This window comes from Notolabrus celidotus, chromosome 2, assembly GCF_009762535.1.
Source record: "Notolabrus celidotus isolate fNotCel1 chromosome 2, fNotCel1.pri, whole genome shotgun sequence".
Lineage (NCBI taxonomy): Eukaryota > Metazoa > Chordata > Actinopteri > Labriformes > Labridae > Notolabrus > Notolabrus celidotus.
In genome coordinates, this window is record NC_048273.1 from 7599413 (window position 1) to 7616678 (window position 17266).

Sequence of the window (17266 nt, forward strand, 5' to 3'; positions counted from 1 at the left end):
GGTTCTGGTTCTGTTTGCTTGAGTTTGGTTCTGGTTCGGTTCTGGTTCGATTCTGGTTCTGTTCTGGTATGGTTCTGGTTCTGTTCTGGTTCGATTCTGGTTCAAGTCTGGTACGGTTCTATTTCGGTTCTGTTACATTCCGATATGGTTCTGGTTTGATTCTGGTTCGTTTCTGGTTCAGTTCTGTTCGGTTCTGGTTCGGGTCTGGTTCGGTTCTGGTTCGGTTCTGTTTCGGTTCTGTTTCGGTTCGGTTCTGGTTCAGTTCTGGTATGGTTCTGGTTCGGTTCTGGTTCGGTACTGGTTCAAGTCTGGTTCGGTTCTGGTACGGTTCTGTTTTGGTTCGGTTCCAGTTCGGTTCTGGTTCGGTTCTGGTTCGGTTCTGGTTCGGTTCTGGTACGGTTCTGTTTCGGTTCGGTTCCGGTTCGGTTCTGGTTCAGTTCTGTTATGGTTCTGATTCGGGTCTGGTTCAGTTCTGATCCGGTTCCGGTTCGATTCGGTTAAGTTCTGGTAGGGTTCCGGTTCAGTTCTGGTTCGGTTCTGGTTCGGTACTGGTTCAAGTCTGGTTCGGTTCTGGTTCGGTTCTGGTACGGTTCTGTTTCGGTTCTGGTCCGGTTCGGTTCCGGTTCGGTTCTGTTATGGTTCTGATTCGGGTCTGGTTCAGTTCTGATCCGGTTCCGGTTCCATTCGGTTCAGTTCTGGTAGGGTTCCGGTTCGGTTCTGGTTCGGTTCTGGTTCTGTATGCTTAAGTTTAGTTCTGGTTCTAAACTTAACCCTAATCCTAACCCTAACCCTAGTCACAACCCTAACCCTAACCCTAACCCTAACCCTAATCACAACCCTAACCCTAACCCTAACCCTAACCCTAATCACAACCCTAACCCTAACCCTAACCCTAATCACAACCCTAACCCTAACCCTAACCCTAATCACAACCCTAACCCTAATCACAACCCTAACCCTAACCCTAACCCTAGTCACAACCCTAACCCTAACCCTAACCCTAATCACAACCCTAACCCCAACCCTAACCCTAACCCTAATCACAACCTTAACCCTAACCCTAACCCTAACCCTAACCCTAACCCTAGTCACAACCCTAACCCTAACCCTAATCACAACCCTAACCCTAACCCTAACCCTAACCCTAATCCTAATCACAACCCTAACCCTAACCCTAACCCTAACCCTAACCCTAATAACCCTAACCCTAACCCTAATAACCCTAACCCTAACCCTAACCCTAATCACAACCCTAACCCTAATAACCCTAACCCTAACCCTAATAACCCTAACCCTAACCACAACCCTAACCCTAACCCTAACCCTAATCACAACCCTAACCCTAATCACAACCCTAACCCTAACCCTAATCACAACCCTAACCCTAACCCTAACCCTAATCACAACCCTAACCCTAACCCGAATAACCCTAACCCTAACCCTAATCACAACCCTAACCCTAATCCTAACCCTAACCCTAATCACAACCCTAACCCTAACCCTAACCCTAATCACAACCCTAACCCTAATCACAACCCTAACCCTAACCCTAACCCTAGTCACAACCCTAACCCTAACCCTAATCACAACCCTAACCCTAACCCTAACCCTAACCCTAATGACCCTAACCCTAACCCTAATCCTAACCCTAACCCTAACCCTAATCACAACCCTAACCCTAACCCTAACCCTAATCACAACCCTAACCCTAATCACAACCCTAACCCTAACCCTAATCACAACCCTAACCCTAACCCTAACCCTAATCACAACCCTAACCCTAACCCTAATCACAACCCTAACCCTAACCCTAATCACAACCCTAACCCTAACCCTAACCCTAACCCTAATGACCCTAACCCTAACCCTAATCCTAACCCTAACCCTAACCCTAATCACAACCCTAACCCTAACCCTAACCCTAATCACAACCCTAACCCTAATCACAACCCTAACCCTAACCCTAATCACAACCCTAACCCTAACCCTAACCCTAATCACAACCCTAACCCTAACCCTAATCACAACCCTAACCCTAACCCTAATCACAATCCTAACCCTAACCCTAATCACAACCCTAACCCTAACCCTAACCCTAATCACAACCCTAACCCTAATCACAACCCTAACCCTAACCCTAACCCTAGTCACAACCCTAACCCTAACCCTAATCACAACCCTAACCCTAACCCTAACCCTAACCCTAATGACCCTAACCCTAACCCTAATGACCCTAACCCTAACCCTAACCCTAATCACAACCCTAACCCTAACCCTAACCCTAATCACAACCCTAACCCTAATCACAACCCTAACCCTAACCCTAATCACAACCCTAACCCTAACCCTAACCCTAATCACAACCCTAACCCTAACCCTAATCACAACCCTAACCCTAACCCTAATCACAACCCTAACCCTAACCCTAATCATAACCCTAACCCTAATCACAACCCTAACCCTAATCACAACCCTAACCCTAACCCTAACCCTAATCACAACCCTAACCCTAACCCTAGTCACAACCCTAACCCTAACCCTAACCCTAATCACAACCCTAACCCTAACCCTAAAAACCCTAACCCTAACCCTAACCCTAATCCTAACCCTAACCCTAATCACAACCCTAACCCTAACCCTAACCCTAATCACAACCCTAACCCTAATCACAACCCTAACCCTAACCCTAATCACAACCCTAACCCTAACCCTAATCACAACCCTAACCCTAACCCTAACCCTAATCACAACCCTAACCCTAACCCTAATCATAACCCTAACCCTAACCCTAATCACAACCCTAACCCTAACCCTAATCACAACCCTAACCCTAACCCTAATCACAACCCTAACCCTAACCCTAATCACAACCCTAACCCTAACCCTAACCCTAATCACAACCCTAACCCTAACCCTAACCCTAATCACAACCCTAACCCTAACCCTAATCACAACCCTAACCCTAACCCTAATCACAACCCTAACCCTAACCCTAACCCTAATCACAACCCTAACCCTAACCCTAACCCTAACCCTAATTTCAACCTTAACCGTAACCCTAATCATAACCCTAACCCTAATTATAACCCTAACCCTAACCCTAACCCTAATCACAACCCTAACCCTAACCCTAATCACAACCCTAACCCTAACCCTAATCACAACCCTAAACCTAATCACAACCCTAACCCTAATCACAACTCTAACCTTAACCCTAACCCTAACCCTAATCACAACCCTAACCCTAACCCTAACCCTAATCATAACGTTTTGAGCACCTCAATATGATCTGTAGATATTCAATACTGTCAGTTATATACACTGTGTCGAGAAGGAAAATTTGATTCAGGGGGAATCAAATTTGATCCAAAGATTGATCACGAAAAAAAAATAAAATGAAATTTACATCCCTAGTTTCAACGTATGGTATAGTGAGGACTTCCCATAGGAGATCTCAAAAGTGTTTCATTTATGTCTCCTAGACAACAATGAGATCTGTTTGAAAGCAAAATGAGACTATAGCTTGTGTCTCCTGTTTCTCATTCTTGCCTCCAGAAAAAAGTTGCAAAAAGTCTCAGCTTAGTCTCCCTTTCAGTTCCAAAGGAGATCTTTTAAAGCCAATCAGCAGTGGTAGCCATATTGCTTCTGTCGAGCCAGTGTGACGTAAAGGGGCGGGCTTTGAGCCTCCTAGCCAACAACTGCAGTGTTCCTGCAGGCAGCTGAGCCTCTCATTGGAAGACTAGTAATCTCAATATCTTCGAAATTTCCGAATTGGAAAAGAATTCACCCCCCTCACAGTGAGAGGACATCGAGACATGAGTTATTCAGACTACACTCATCTTTTGTACCAGGCTGTAAACATGTTTATTAATGCTGCAAAGATCGTCTTTTTCCCATTCATGTGTATGTGACTTCTGGTACTTCCGGAGCCAGCCTCAAGCGGATCATCGATGAACTGCAGTTTTTAACACTTCCGCATTGACTCATATTTTTAGACCGGAGGTTGCCGCTTGGTTGTGACTCCTTTTGAGCTCAGGTGGAGAAATCAGGGAGCTCTCTCAATCTAACCTCATCCATTTGTTTTTGTCAGACTCAGTTTTTGTGTCTCAAGTTGAGCTCAGATGGAGCAAAGAAAGAGCCTGAGCTCATCTTTTCATGAACATTTATAGTGCCCTGCAAAATTAAGATTTCAATGTAATTGTCCACAAACTTACAATTATCATTAAAACATTTGAACCACTTGCAAGATCAGCTATTTGGATGTCAAATGATCTCTTCTTTGACTTCACAATATGGTCCTTCCTTTACAAGTCTGTTTGGAACAAAACAACTTCACAAAGATTTAGTGGATTTGAGAGAAATTACAGATAGAGATTTCATACCAGGTATGACAGACCATTTATTTAACATATGGGCCGCAAAAGGGCTGACCAGATTTAGCCAGATTATTACAATTAAAGGGGTGGATTCTTTTGGGCACTGGTGGCCTAGCGGTCTAAGCGCCCCACATACAGAGGCTACAGTCCTCGTCGCAGGGGTCGCCGGTTCAATTCCCGACCAGTTGACTATTTCCTGCATGTCTGCCCCCGCTCACTACTCTCCACATTTCCTGTCTCTCTTCAGCTGTCCTGTCAAATAAAGGCAAAAAGGCCAAAAATATATTTTAAAAAAAGAGAAGAAAATGAGCCATTAATGAGATCTCTCATTTAAGTCTCAAATAAGACTCATGTCATGGTCTCAACTATTTCTCCTAGTGAATTTTAGAAACGAATGAGAACAATTTGAAACTTGAATGAGGCTGAAGTGAGAATCTCAATTTTGTCTCCGGAGACTTAGAAGAGAAAGCCTTGAGAAGTAAAATTTTCCTCTGGGTTTACACCCTAACTTAGGACACAACTTACGCACAGCTGGTGCAACAGGCTGCTGACCCCTACAAGAACAAACAGGTAACAGGAGAACAGACACAGAGCTGTAATCTTCCATTTATCAATAAATCATGTTCTGAACATGACCGTACTCGTTATGAACTATTTGTAAACTGAAAAAAAAAAACGTACATGGCTTTTACCCTGTCGGCTGACTTTGTACATTTGTTTTGTTTTGTTGCTGAAAAGTGGCATCGTTATTTTAGATTATTTAAATGCTGTCTCCTCCTTGTCTTTACATGCTTTGCACTGCACCATCATAATGACATGAAACAGGTTAGGTGTGAATTTGGTTGTAACTGCAGGTAAGCTAGAATGAGGAAGACAGAAAGAGTGGGAGAAAAGTGTTTGATAAAGATCTTGTGGTGAAAAAGAGACAGCCTTCAGCTGTTTGGGTTGGGTTGGATTCATGAGGTGACATTCAAAACAGGCACAGGTATAAAACATGCTGATCAGCAGAGAGACTAAGAGGACTGTTTTATTTTAGAGGCACAAAAATGTCAATGTTTGTTTATGTGTTGCTTGTAATAATGTGTTTGCATGCTGATGAATATTAATGCCGATTGCAGATTTCCCTCCCATCGTGCAGACCTACTTCATTTTGCAAAACTTTGCAGATTCTGTCAACAAAGAAAGTTGTGTCTCTTGCTTTTTGTGATGTTCCCATGCTTAGCGCCGCTCGAGTGGCTGCTTGTTGCAGCAGCTCTCTTTTCGTTGTTCTTTTTTTGACTCTTTTTTCATATCTGTTTAGTTATCTTTCTATTTAGAAAGGTACTTTATTAAGGTACTTTATTAATCCCCAGGGGGGAAATTCAATTTTTTCACTCGTGCTATTTTGGACATGCTACACATACAGTTTTTTGGTATACACATACAAATGCACACACATGCAGTGAACATGTTTAGGGAGAGATGTCAGAGTGAGGATACTGCCGTCAACCAGCGCACCCCGAGCATTCTCAAATAAGACTCATGTTATGGTCTCAACTATTTCTCCTAGTGAATTTTAAGAGAAACTAATGAGAAACGAATGAGAACAATTTGAAACTTGAATGAGTCTGAAGTGAGAATCTCAATTTTGTCTCTAGAGACTTAGAAGGGTTCGGTGCCTTGCTCAAGGGCACATCGGCAGTGCTCAGGCAGGTGAACCAGCACCTCTCCAGCCACCAGTCCACTTGCCAAACTTCGTCCATGCTGGGACTCGAGCCGGCGACCCTTCGGTTCCCAAGCCAGGTCCCTATGGACTGAGCTACTGCCACCCCCATTTGGAGCCTGTCATGACTTTTAATGACTCATTTGTTGGCCATGGACACCAAACTGGCTACGTTTGCAGTGGTGTTTTCACTATTTTTGTTCCTGTGTGAGTCCAGAGATCCTGAGTGTAACCATGGTAACATTGTTTACATATGAGATCAGCTGTTAGCAGCCCGTAGCATGTCGATGCTAAACGATGCTAGGCCCGATGTTCCCTGTGAGCTGAGGAGAAGGAGGCAAGTACGACGTGCTGGTATTGAGGTGCAAGCTCAGAAAGATGACATTGACATGTCCTTCCACCCACCGTTATGGGGAATGTAAGATCTATCTACGATAAGGTGGACGAGCTAACCCAGCACCATAGGGAATACTGGCAGAGTAGCATCATGCTAACAGAGCTAACACCAGACACGAACGCCACATTGGAAGGATTTCACCTGCTGTGGGCGGACAGGATACAGGAGAGTAAGACTGAACTAACTGGGGAAGAAGGCCAGCTCAGTCCTGGACCCTGTGGAGGTGGAGGCTGACAGGAGAATTATGGCCAAGCTGTCGTCTCTGATGGACTTTTCTAATCTATATATATTCTTGTTGAAATTCTTGTTCTGTACACCTTCTTGTTTGCTGCTGTAACTCCATGAATTTCCCCGTTGTGGGACTAATAAAGGAGTATCTTATCTTATCTGATCTTATTAAGCATGCATCAAGCTCCCTTGAACAAGACTTTGTTTTACATTTTAAAGGTTATTGCACATGATTGTGTTTATGATTCTTGATGTAAATTCCCTCTAAAGTTCAGTTAAAAGCTCTCCACATTTGTCCCCATGTCCCAGCCTTTTCTCATCATATTCAAACTTATCTTTGTCGTATGTAAAACTCAATTCATGTGGACATCTGGGATGTCTTTCAGAACAAGCACAATAAAACGCTGCCCCTTTGACCTCCTGTCAAAAATAAACCTTCAGATCTACTTTGAAGGATTTCAAGCTGAAAACAGTCCGTCTACTCCGAGTAACTGGACTCAAACATCTTCTATCTGCAGCCAATTCAAACAAAATCTCTCTTAGTGGTCACTTTACAGCCGTGCTTTGAAAGAAGAGATTATAAGCTAGCCTTGACGGATGTGTTTTGACTTTAAAATGCCTTAAAGAGTGTTTCTCGTCTGTCCTTGTAAGTACGTCTGAGGGATTCATTGTTCGCAGAGAGGAAATGTACCTGAATGGCTGCCAGGTTCTTCTGCTCCTGTGACGGCGCCTGATGGACGAACCGCAGCCAGTTGGCATGGCGTGGGTTACTTGCATCCAGAATATACAGCACGTCTCCTTTACTGCCACGCACCTGGAAGAAAGACATACAACACGCTGCATGAGACGTAAGAAGAGGTGGTTTGTTGTCAGTGCATCCAAGAGAGTTGTTCTTACATATGAACACCTCATCATGTGCACAGGCGCATACTTCACAATGTGACAGCTGCAGATAACTCTACAATGGTTTCCAAACCTGAGATGACGGTCCATTTGAGTCCATCTTTGTGCATGTATCTGCCATTTAATTCAATGTTTTGAATAACAGAACGAATGGGAACAGATGGCGTTTTTCCACCGCAGGGACTTCACCCCAGAACTAGGGACTTTACCCCTGAACTACGTGCGTTTTGACCGGAGGAACCAGGGTCTAAATTTAACTCAGGGGTAGATAATCTCCCCCCTGAAAAGCCCCTGCTTGGGGGGGTAGTACTTTTCAAAGGTCCTGGGACTTCTGGTTGACCGTTACAGTGTTTGTGGAGTTTACACAATTGTTGAAACACAGAGGGAGTTCCTGGGAATGCATACTAGTTTAGCTTTTTATTAAGATTTCAAAATTGTATTTACATTTATTTTTTCTCCATACGCCACTGGCCTGATTTGCACAATCTACCCGGGACTTCAGCCCACTGCCGAAACGCAGACAACAATGGGGGCACAGGAACCCTTTAGTTCTGGGGAAAGTAGTTCTGGGGGCTAAAAGACCCTGGAACTCTTGGTCTAAACGTACCTATATTTGGACTCAACTGCAGCAGCTTTGTCTTCCTTTTACAGCTGGCCTGTGATAAAGGATGCATGTTGTATCTTACTGCAAGACGGGTGTATGGCTGGTGTAATCATGTTGTTGTATGTGCATCTTAATCAGGAATTCAGGTATTTTTTGACCCTAGCAATTAAATAAATTAAAATGACTTGCAGTGCACATCTGTTTAAAATTGCTCCACAAGATTTGTACCATAGTTGCTGCAGAATAATCCCTGCACCTTCTCAAAGAACATCCTTCGTCCTCAAAGTGCTGTTAAATCTGTCCATCAACATTGCAGAGAGGACTGCTGCAGAAATACACCTGTGTTGTTGAAGGGTAAGATGTTTTTGTACGTTTCTCTCTTTAAAGCATCCAGGCTCATTGACAAAAAACAGGGCTTTAAAATGTCACAGAACATGGGAGTTAGTGGTCTGCTGCTGTCTCACTTGGTTGTGTGTTTTACTCAAACATTGAGTAACCATTTAAAACACAAAAATGTCTCTTGGAAATATTAAGTATCACTGCTAAAAAAGCAATCACCCGCAAATGGTTACAGTCAGATTCACCCACAGTACAAAATTGGTTTGAAATCATAAAATAAATTCATTAGATGGAAAAAATGACTTTCCTGCTAAGTTAAGAAAATATGTGTACATTACAAGGTGGGAATAATGGACACTATACTTTTTGGATTAGAGGATTGTTTGTGGTGGCTGCTCCCCTTCTTACTGTTGTAAACATTACCAGCCTCTATCTCACTTTGTTCTATGATAATGAAGCATAAGTCTGAAAACATGCTGTACAAAACTTATGACTGTTGAACTTGTCTCAAACTGTGAATATTACAAAGCCTGGCAATGATGTTGATGTTTTTGTTTTGTCAGAACTTTCTTCAGTTAAACAAAGGAAAAACTGAAATGGTTGTTTTTGGAACCAAGGAGGAAAGGTTAAAGGTTACTGCTCAGCTCCAATCTGCAAAGATGAAATGTTCAAAACAAGCCAGAAACCTTGGTGTAGTCTTAGACTCAGACCTTAATCTCAGCAGCCACATTAAGACAATTACAAAGTCAGCCTACTATCGGCTCGTCATCCCTACAGCGTCCGGACAGACGTTACAATACATATACATTTTCTGTAGGACTTACTAAATGTCATTAATTCTTTTGCTTGTCAGAGCCCCCGTGGTGAGAGCTTTTTAGACTCTGATCCGGACTACAGTCCTGAGCAAAGCACCTCATCGGGTCAGAGGGGACAGGCCTGAGGTTGAGCGAGAGGGGCAGTCAGTAGAGTCAGGGGAAGCAGAGGCAGGAGACGGGGAGTGAACGCCGGGGAAATGTACGCGCAGGAGGCGGGCAGAACGGCAGGACGGGATTTGATTGGTTTAAAATTTTGGGACCCAAAAAACGGTGATTGGTTGGTGTTTTCCCAGGTTTACTCCGGCTGTAGATAGCAGCTTTTCTTGGCTCTTTTTTAAGAACACATTATGTATTGATTGCCATCGGGACATAAAGATCATTTTAACCAGTATAACAAAAAGTGTATCTAAATCTGACTACCAACCCCAGCTTTAAGAAAAACAAAAACCATTGTACTAAACTACACTGTGATTTCTACCTACTTTTTGAAGAAAAAAAAAATAATAAAAATATATATGTCTACATTCAACTCCTGTGTTCTGTAAGGATCTGGAGAAAGAGGACAGTGATGCATGTTCCTGGTTTCAAAAGAACCACCTTACTCTTCTACTAAAAGGTCTACCTCAGTGAGGATCAGTTCGGCTCTCAGTCTGAAGATGTGCCAAAAAACAATCACTTTTAAAGAATGCAGCCATTACAGCTCTTTAATTGCCGGCTAAGGTGATCTAACTTTACGAGCTACGAGCAATTAAACATGCACAAACATGTAAATCTCAGGTTCAAAGATACTACATTCCCTGCTCACATAAAATCCTCAATGATTGTGTCAAGATGTGACGGAAAGCAGTTGTTTGTTGAAATTCTTGGATGCAAAAAAAAAAGTAGTAAAATATGAGAAATTCACCTCCCACATGAGCCTGGTGTCCGAGCTTTCATCCAGCTCATTTGGCAGCTTCCTCTCTCCTGCGAAGGGGCCAAACTTTTCTCCCTTGAAAACAAACACAGGAATCATTGGTCAAACATGATGCCATTTTACAACAGCGTGGATTTACTGCAGAATATTACAACTTTACACAACATAGCAGGGCTGCCTAAACTATCATGCTCACAGTGTAAGTGAGGGTGCACGCCTACTTTATCAGAATCAGAATCAGCTTTATTGGCCAGGTATGCTTGAACACACAAGGAATTTGACTTTGGTAAACTGTGCTCTCTTTGTACAAGGCATAAGAATAAGACCTACAAATAAAAATAAAAATATAATAACATCAGCTATAAATACAAAAGAACAACAAATAGGCATGACTAATATGTACAGGCTAAAATAATATGATGATAGTGCAGTGGTGAGTAGCAGAGGTAGTTTTTACATTAAAAAAAATAGTAGTTAAAGCTGGGGTTGGTAGTCTCGGAAAACCAGCATGAATTTGAATGTAGCTTTTCCTCATGACTCCGTCTAACCCCTCCCCTCCTCCTTCGGGAACTCCTCCAAAACGACACCCCCCCCCCCGCTCACATGCACGAGCGCCGCTCCATATGATCGTGACTGATTCAAAACCGGTCCTCACCAAAACATTATCATAGTGAAAGTTAAAAACACAAACAAACATGGCTGCTGTTAGCACTCACAACTATCATGCTAGCATTATCCAGTTGTATCTGTGACATGATATCAGGAGAAAAGTTATAACACATATATAACACTGTAACAGCTCTACTGTTTGTTAAACGTGTTCAGTGTAGATGTTCTTAATTCCTACAGTGTTGACGGTCAGTGAAGGCATCAGGAGAGGTGTAGAGTGTGCAAGTGAGAGAGAGGAGAGAAGTTTTTCATTCATTCAAACATTGATTGTTGCTTTGTTGGTTGGCGTGATCACGGCCGACAGTGACCGGTTATTAAAGCTCAACGTGTTCACGAATCGGCTCGTCATCCCTACAGCGGACGGACGGACGCTACAATACATATATATTTTCTGTAGGACTTACTGAACATCATTAATTATTCTGCTTGTTGGTGAGAGCTTTTTAGATTCTGATCTGGACTACAGTCCTAAGCAAAGCACCTCATCAGGTCAGAGGGGACAGGCCCGAGGACGAGCGAGAGGGGCAGTAAATAGAGTCAGGGGAAGTAGAGGCAGGAGACGGGGACTCAGAGGAGTGCACGCCGGGGAAATGTACGCGCAGGAGGAGGGCAGAACGGCTGGACGGGATTTGATTGGTTTAAAATTTGGGGAGCCAAAAAACGGTGATTGGTTAGTGTTTTCCCAGGTTTACACCGGCTGTAGATAGCAGTTTTTTTCCACTCTTTTTTAGGAACACATCATGTATTGATTGCCATCAGGACATAAAGATCATTTTAACCAGTATGACAAAAAGTGTATCTAAATCTGATTACCAACCCCAGCTTTAAATAATACAAAAAAATAGAAATATGGAATTCTGCTTGGAGAATTCTTGCATTGTATATCTACATGTATATTTACAGAGAGTATTTATCTGACAGGTATGACACTGTTATGGTTTAGTGTTCATCAGAGGTTTCATTTATGGTATGACATGTGAATGCATCACTCAGTGTTGGACTCTTTTTTCCTTTATGACCATCTCAAAGTGCCAAAAAACTGCAGGGGGGGCGTGGTCAACATGTGTGTTGTATTCATGTTCATACTGTTTTACTACAGCTGCACAGATTGAAATAATCCTCCTGAACGTGAACGCATCTCTGCTGTTACATGAGGGCATTCATCCTCTGCTACATGAATAACTTCCTCTGTTATCACTGACCGTGGAGGGAAACTTTTAGCACTTTTACAAAATGACGATTCAAGCAGAGAGTTTGTGCATTCATTGCAGACTGTGTCTGCTCTAAAACAGGCTCTGGACCCTCTTTCCAACAGTGTAATGTAGTGCAGGAGAACAACTGGAGACATGTATCTACGTGGCACTTCACGTCAGAGCAGCCTGGTTGGAGTGCGAGACTTTGACAGCGACTATCAGGAATAAGGCGAACAGAAAAACTTTCCTACACCGCTCAGAAGTTTCTAGAAAGTAGCAGAAAACGCGTACAGTCGGTTACAAAGTATCCCGGACGGGAACTACAAACCTTTTTCACCCTCCTCGCCGTGTACAGCCCGATCCCATCCTGGACCTTTGACGACTTCAGGCAGAATCTGTCTGGCACGTACATACCCAACATTGTCATTACAGGGGAATGTCTCCTCCAATGACAACACGTTGGATATCAGAAGTGTCAGAGGAAGTGGATCATCATGTCATGTTTGAATTTGGAGCAGAAAGTTTCCTCTTGAAACGCTCCAGGTTGAACTCCTGTTGCTCCTGCTGCAGGAAGGAAACGCTGCGCTCTGATTGGTCCAAAGTTTGTAACCAGAGGCTACCTTTGCTGCGTGCAGCTCTGCAGACTGTGATTCATTCAGAGGCTGCACACACAGAGGGAACATGGTGCAAACAGCTCTGTGAGGACAATGCATCTGTTATAATGCATGTTAAACTATCACTTAGTATATGAGTTCTACACACACACACACGCTGCATCAGAGTGAACACGGTGCAAACAGCTCTGTGAGGACAATACATCTGTTATAATGCATGTTAAACTATCACTTAGTATATGGGCTCTACACACACGCTGCATCAGAGTGAACACGGTGCAAACAGCTCTATGAGGACAATACATCTGTTATAATGCATGTTAAACTATCACTTAGTATATGGGCTCTACACACACGCTGTATCAGAGTGAACATGGTGCAAACAGCTCTATGAGGACAATACATCTGTTATAATGCATGTTAAACCATCACTTAGTATATGAGTTCTACACACATGCTGCATCAGAGTGAACATGGTGCAAACAGCTCTGTGAGGACAATACATCTGCTATAATGTATGTTAAACCATCACTTAGTATATGAGTTCTACACACACGCTGCATTTTCTGATTAAGATAGGAGCACTGACGTATATCATAAGCACAGTGACAAAAATGACCATAATGGGTGATGTTTGAATTCATTGTGCATATTTTTTACTCTGAATTCCATTACAGTATTACAGTATGTCTAGTTGCCTGCCTATTTATAGTCTATTCAGTGTCTTTGCATGTTTTTAAAGTGGCTTTGTGTCTCTTTATAAGAGTATTATACAGGGTCAACAAAATGATTATTCTCATCACCCTTGCTAGTCGCACTAATAAGTAGTTGGTTAAGCGAATTATTCATATTTTATAATTGTAGGCTCAAAATGTTGTGTGTATAAGCTGTAACACAGCCACTTGGGCTTATAGCTACTTCCATAATATTTTAATGCACTACTATCAAGCGGCAACCTCCGGTCTCAAACGATGAAGCCCATGTGGAAGTGTTATAAACTGCAATACATGGAGAATCTGCTTGAGGCTGGCTGCAGAAACACCGGAAACCACATAGACTTGAATGGGAAAAAGACGATCTTTGCAGCATTAATAAACATGTTTACAGCCTGGTTCAAAAAACGGCTTGGCCCTGTGTGCCGATAGAGAGATTAGCTTCATAGGGCTAGCTAAGGACATGACCAACTTGACTCCCGGTCGGGAACACATAGCTGTTGGCTAGGAGCCTCAAACTCCGCCCCTTTACATCACACTCTGCCTGGTTATGTTCCTCATTTCCAACATGGCTGCCGCCGTCAATTGGCTTCAAAGCAGCGCTCAGGAACAGATGGGTGACGTCACGGATACTACGTCCATATTTTATACAGTCTATGACTACTACCCAGATGCAAACTCGCACAGGTGACAGATGGCATGATTTTGCTGTATTTTGATATAGAATTGGAGATTAAGTTTGTCTGGTAATGCCAGCATATAATGTGATGTCTCCCATCTGTTTCTGAGGCGCTGTCTTGAAGCCAATCATCAGTGGGAGCCATATTGGAAATGCTGAACTCAACATAACTGCTGTCGAGCTAGTGTGAGGTAAAGAGGCGGGCTTTGAGCCTCCAAGGCAACAGCTACAGTGTTCCCGTCTGTCAATCAAGTCAGGTGTGCGTCTAATTATGGAAAAATAGTACTCTTAATATCTTCGAAACTGCAGGGTTATGAAAAAATTCACCCTTCATACAGTGTGTGCTGATCAAGAAATGAGATATCCAGACTACACTTTTTTTAACCAGGTTGTAAACATGTTTATTTCTGCTGTAAAGATCGGCTTTTATTCTAACCTTAGCCACATTCGGCACACCAATATGACATTGTAGACCTGAAGGCTCTATGTTCCAGTGGTAAGCAGCAGAAAATGAACTGAAAAAGTTCATGCTGGCAACTTGTTTCTCTCTCTTTGTGTCTTTGCAGATATTTTGTATGCTTTTGTTGTAATTTTACATTCCTAAGTTGTCTTGCAAAATTAGACTATTAAGTGCAACTGTTCATGCTTGTCGGCCATTCAACAGAAAACAGTTGCAGAAACTGAATTAGAAACAAATCATTCATGCACCACACATGACCTGCTATAGTTTCCCTCCTCCACCATCAACCTCTCAAACCTCAAACATTCATCCGGGCTGTGTGTTTTGGCTGAATTCTATCTGTCCTATAAAGCACAAACCACACAGTATCAACAAGCAGCCGACCAGCAGCCTGACTGACCCTTTATGCTTTAAAGAGTCAGCTCAGCAGGACAGAGACCACAATTTACCAACAATCAAAGGCCGCTGCTGCAGGGACAGATGGATCGTCTGGTCTGAGGCCTGGTGCTCAGTAACCAACTGACCCAGACCCTCCAGGCTGAAACATAAATCAGGGGGAGGATTAGAACAGGGCGCTGCAAGAACTCCAATCTTAAAAAGTGATTCATGTAATATTTGAAATAAGAATTACATCTTGTTTAACTTATACCTTGCAGCAGTGGCAGACAAAGTTCTTAGTTTGGTAATATCTTTTAAAGAATGTGTTCACACATCCAGCTGTGTCATGAAGCAGGTTCACACGAGGTATGACTGGATGTCTGTAGCAGGGTCCCTTTTCTTGTACCTGTAGACTTTATTTTGCATGCATGTGGACTGTGATTCAGGATTTTGCAGAAGTCACTGTTGATGACTTAGACATACTCCCAACAAGATCTCATGTCCCAACAATATAATAGTAATAATAATAATAATTTTATTTGTAGAGCACTGTTCTAAAACCAAGTTACAAAGTGCTTCACATGGGCAGCAAAATAAAACAGGTAGTTCATGAAAACACACAAGTCAGGATAAAGAAATAAAACATATTTTAAAAGACATTAAAAAAATCCCCTAAAGAACTCTAAAGGAATACAATTCTTTTAAAATATATTGCTTAAGACTGTTAAAAGTAAATTGAATTAAATTAAATTAAATTCAGATAAAATCAGAAAAGGCTCTTCAATACAAGTATGTGTTCAGAAGAGATTTAAAAGAGCTCACTGACTCAGCAGACCTGATCTCCTCGGTTAGATGGTTCCAGAGTGTCGGACCCCTCACTCCAAACACCCTGTCGCCTCTAGTTTTCATTTTTGTATTTTGAATGCACAATAAACCTCTGCCCGAGGATCTCAATGCACGCGTCAGCTTGTAAGGTACTAAAAGGTCTGCTATAAAGCACAGAGTAAGTCCATGCAGAGCTTTAAAAGTAATCAGTTAAATCTTAAAATCAATTCTAAAATATAGCCAGTTCAAGGAAGCTAAAACCGGAGAGATGTGGTCTTATTTTTTGGTTCTGGTTAAAACCCAGGCAGCTGAGTTCTGTACAGTTTTGAGACGATCAAGGGATTTTTTTTGACATCTTTTTTCACATATGCACATGCAGGAGGTGAGGATTAGATGACTTAAGATCACATTTGCAGGAATAGTTTGAGGCCAAATTTGAATAAAGGCCAGAGCCACCAAAACATTGTGGGGATGCTGAGTAAGAGCAGTGTGCTGCATTTCCTCTTCTCAAGGCTCACTATCTCACTATCTCACTATCTCAAAATAAGATGATATATCCGGACTCTGTGGTCCCTCTCAATCTTTAACAACTCCCTTTTCATAGAAGTGTAAAAAGCAAAACTGTGTGGGCACTTTAAGGTAAAAGGTTTCTTTATTTATTCTCAGATTAAAGTTGCATGGTTTATGTTCAGGCAGAGGAGATGATGCTGTAAGACTTGATGATTCAAAACAAAAGTTGAAAAAGTGAAGCCTCCTTTCTTTTCTGAACTGCTCAGCAGAAGATGTGGTTTCATCCGTACTGGAAGACAAATAATGAGAGGAAATGCTGAAACTATCAAGCTGACATAAACTACATTATGTCGTTCAATCCACACTCTCCTCCATTTGTTAACTTTCTCTCTGCACAGACAGATTAGCATCACCTCTAATCACTGACTGTTTGTGTATATTCTGTTTTTGAACACCTCTTTAGCAAATGTCTTTCCCCTTTAATCAGCGTTAGAGTGTCAGTGTTATGTCGGTGTTGTTTACTGTGTTTACAGCTCATGTTTATGCCAACGGCTTCCTGTTTTGTGCACCAAACTGCTTCACGATTGGTGCAGACAACCAGCATTGGTTGACAATTAGAGCAGAGACAGGATCATGATGTTCGTGTTTACTTCAGAGTCAATGAGCTGTCGTGCTCGAGTGTCTTAGTCAGACTTCACAGACTGCTCTTTTTGAGGGATTTCAACCTCAAAACCGAGGCAAACACGTCCTTCAATGGGGATTTTTTTCGCCCCCCAGATCACTTTGTGTTTGAGATGGTGTCATCAGCGTCCAGGGGTCATGTTCCAGGTGTACTTCAGAGAGTGAGGCCATCAGAGAGGGTTACAGAGTGACTTATTGGGTGACAGCTCTGATCACATGCACTGAAGAGGGCCTTTGTGTGCATCTGCCCCACCCTTGTCCTTCTTG

At 42.5% G+C, this 17266-nt stretch overlaps 1 protein-coding gene across 2 annotated transcripts in view; it reads right to left on the bottom strand.

Annotated features, from left to right (window-relative positions):
• Positions 1 to 12721, bottom strand: part of prdm5 (PR domain containing 5) — an 80758-nt gene extending 68037 nt beyond the window's left edge. Inside the window, exons 1-3 of one of the 2 annotated variants that reach the window (XM_034701931.1) lie at positions 12468 to 12721; positions 10269 to 10352; positions 7395 to 7517 (exon numbers count right to left, since the gene is read on the bottom strand). In XM_034701931.1, the coding sequence (XP_034557822.1) occupies positions 7395 to 7517; positions 10269 to 10352; positions 12468 to 12566 (306 nt within the window). In that variant the 5' untranslated portion in view covers positions 12567 to 12721. The remainder of the gene's footprint in view (positions 1 to 7394; positions 7518 to 10268; positions 10353 to 12467) is intronic. The other variant, XM_034701923.1, reaches the window with a different exon arrangement.
• Positions 12722 to 17266: the final 4545 nt, after the last annotated feature.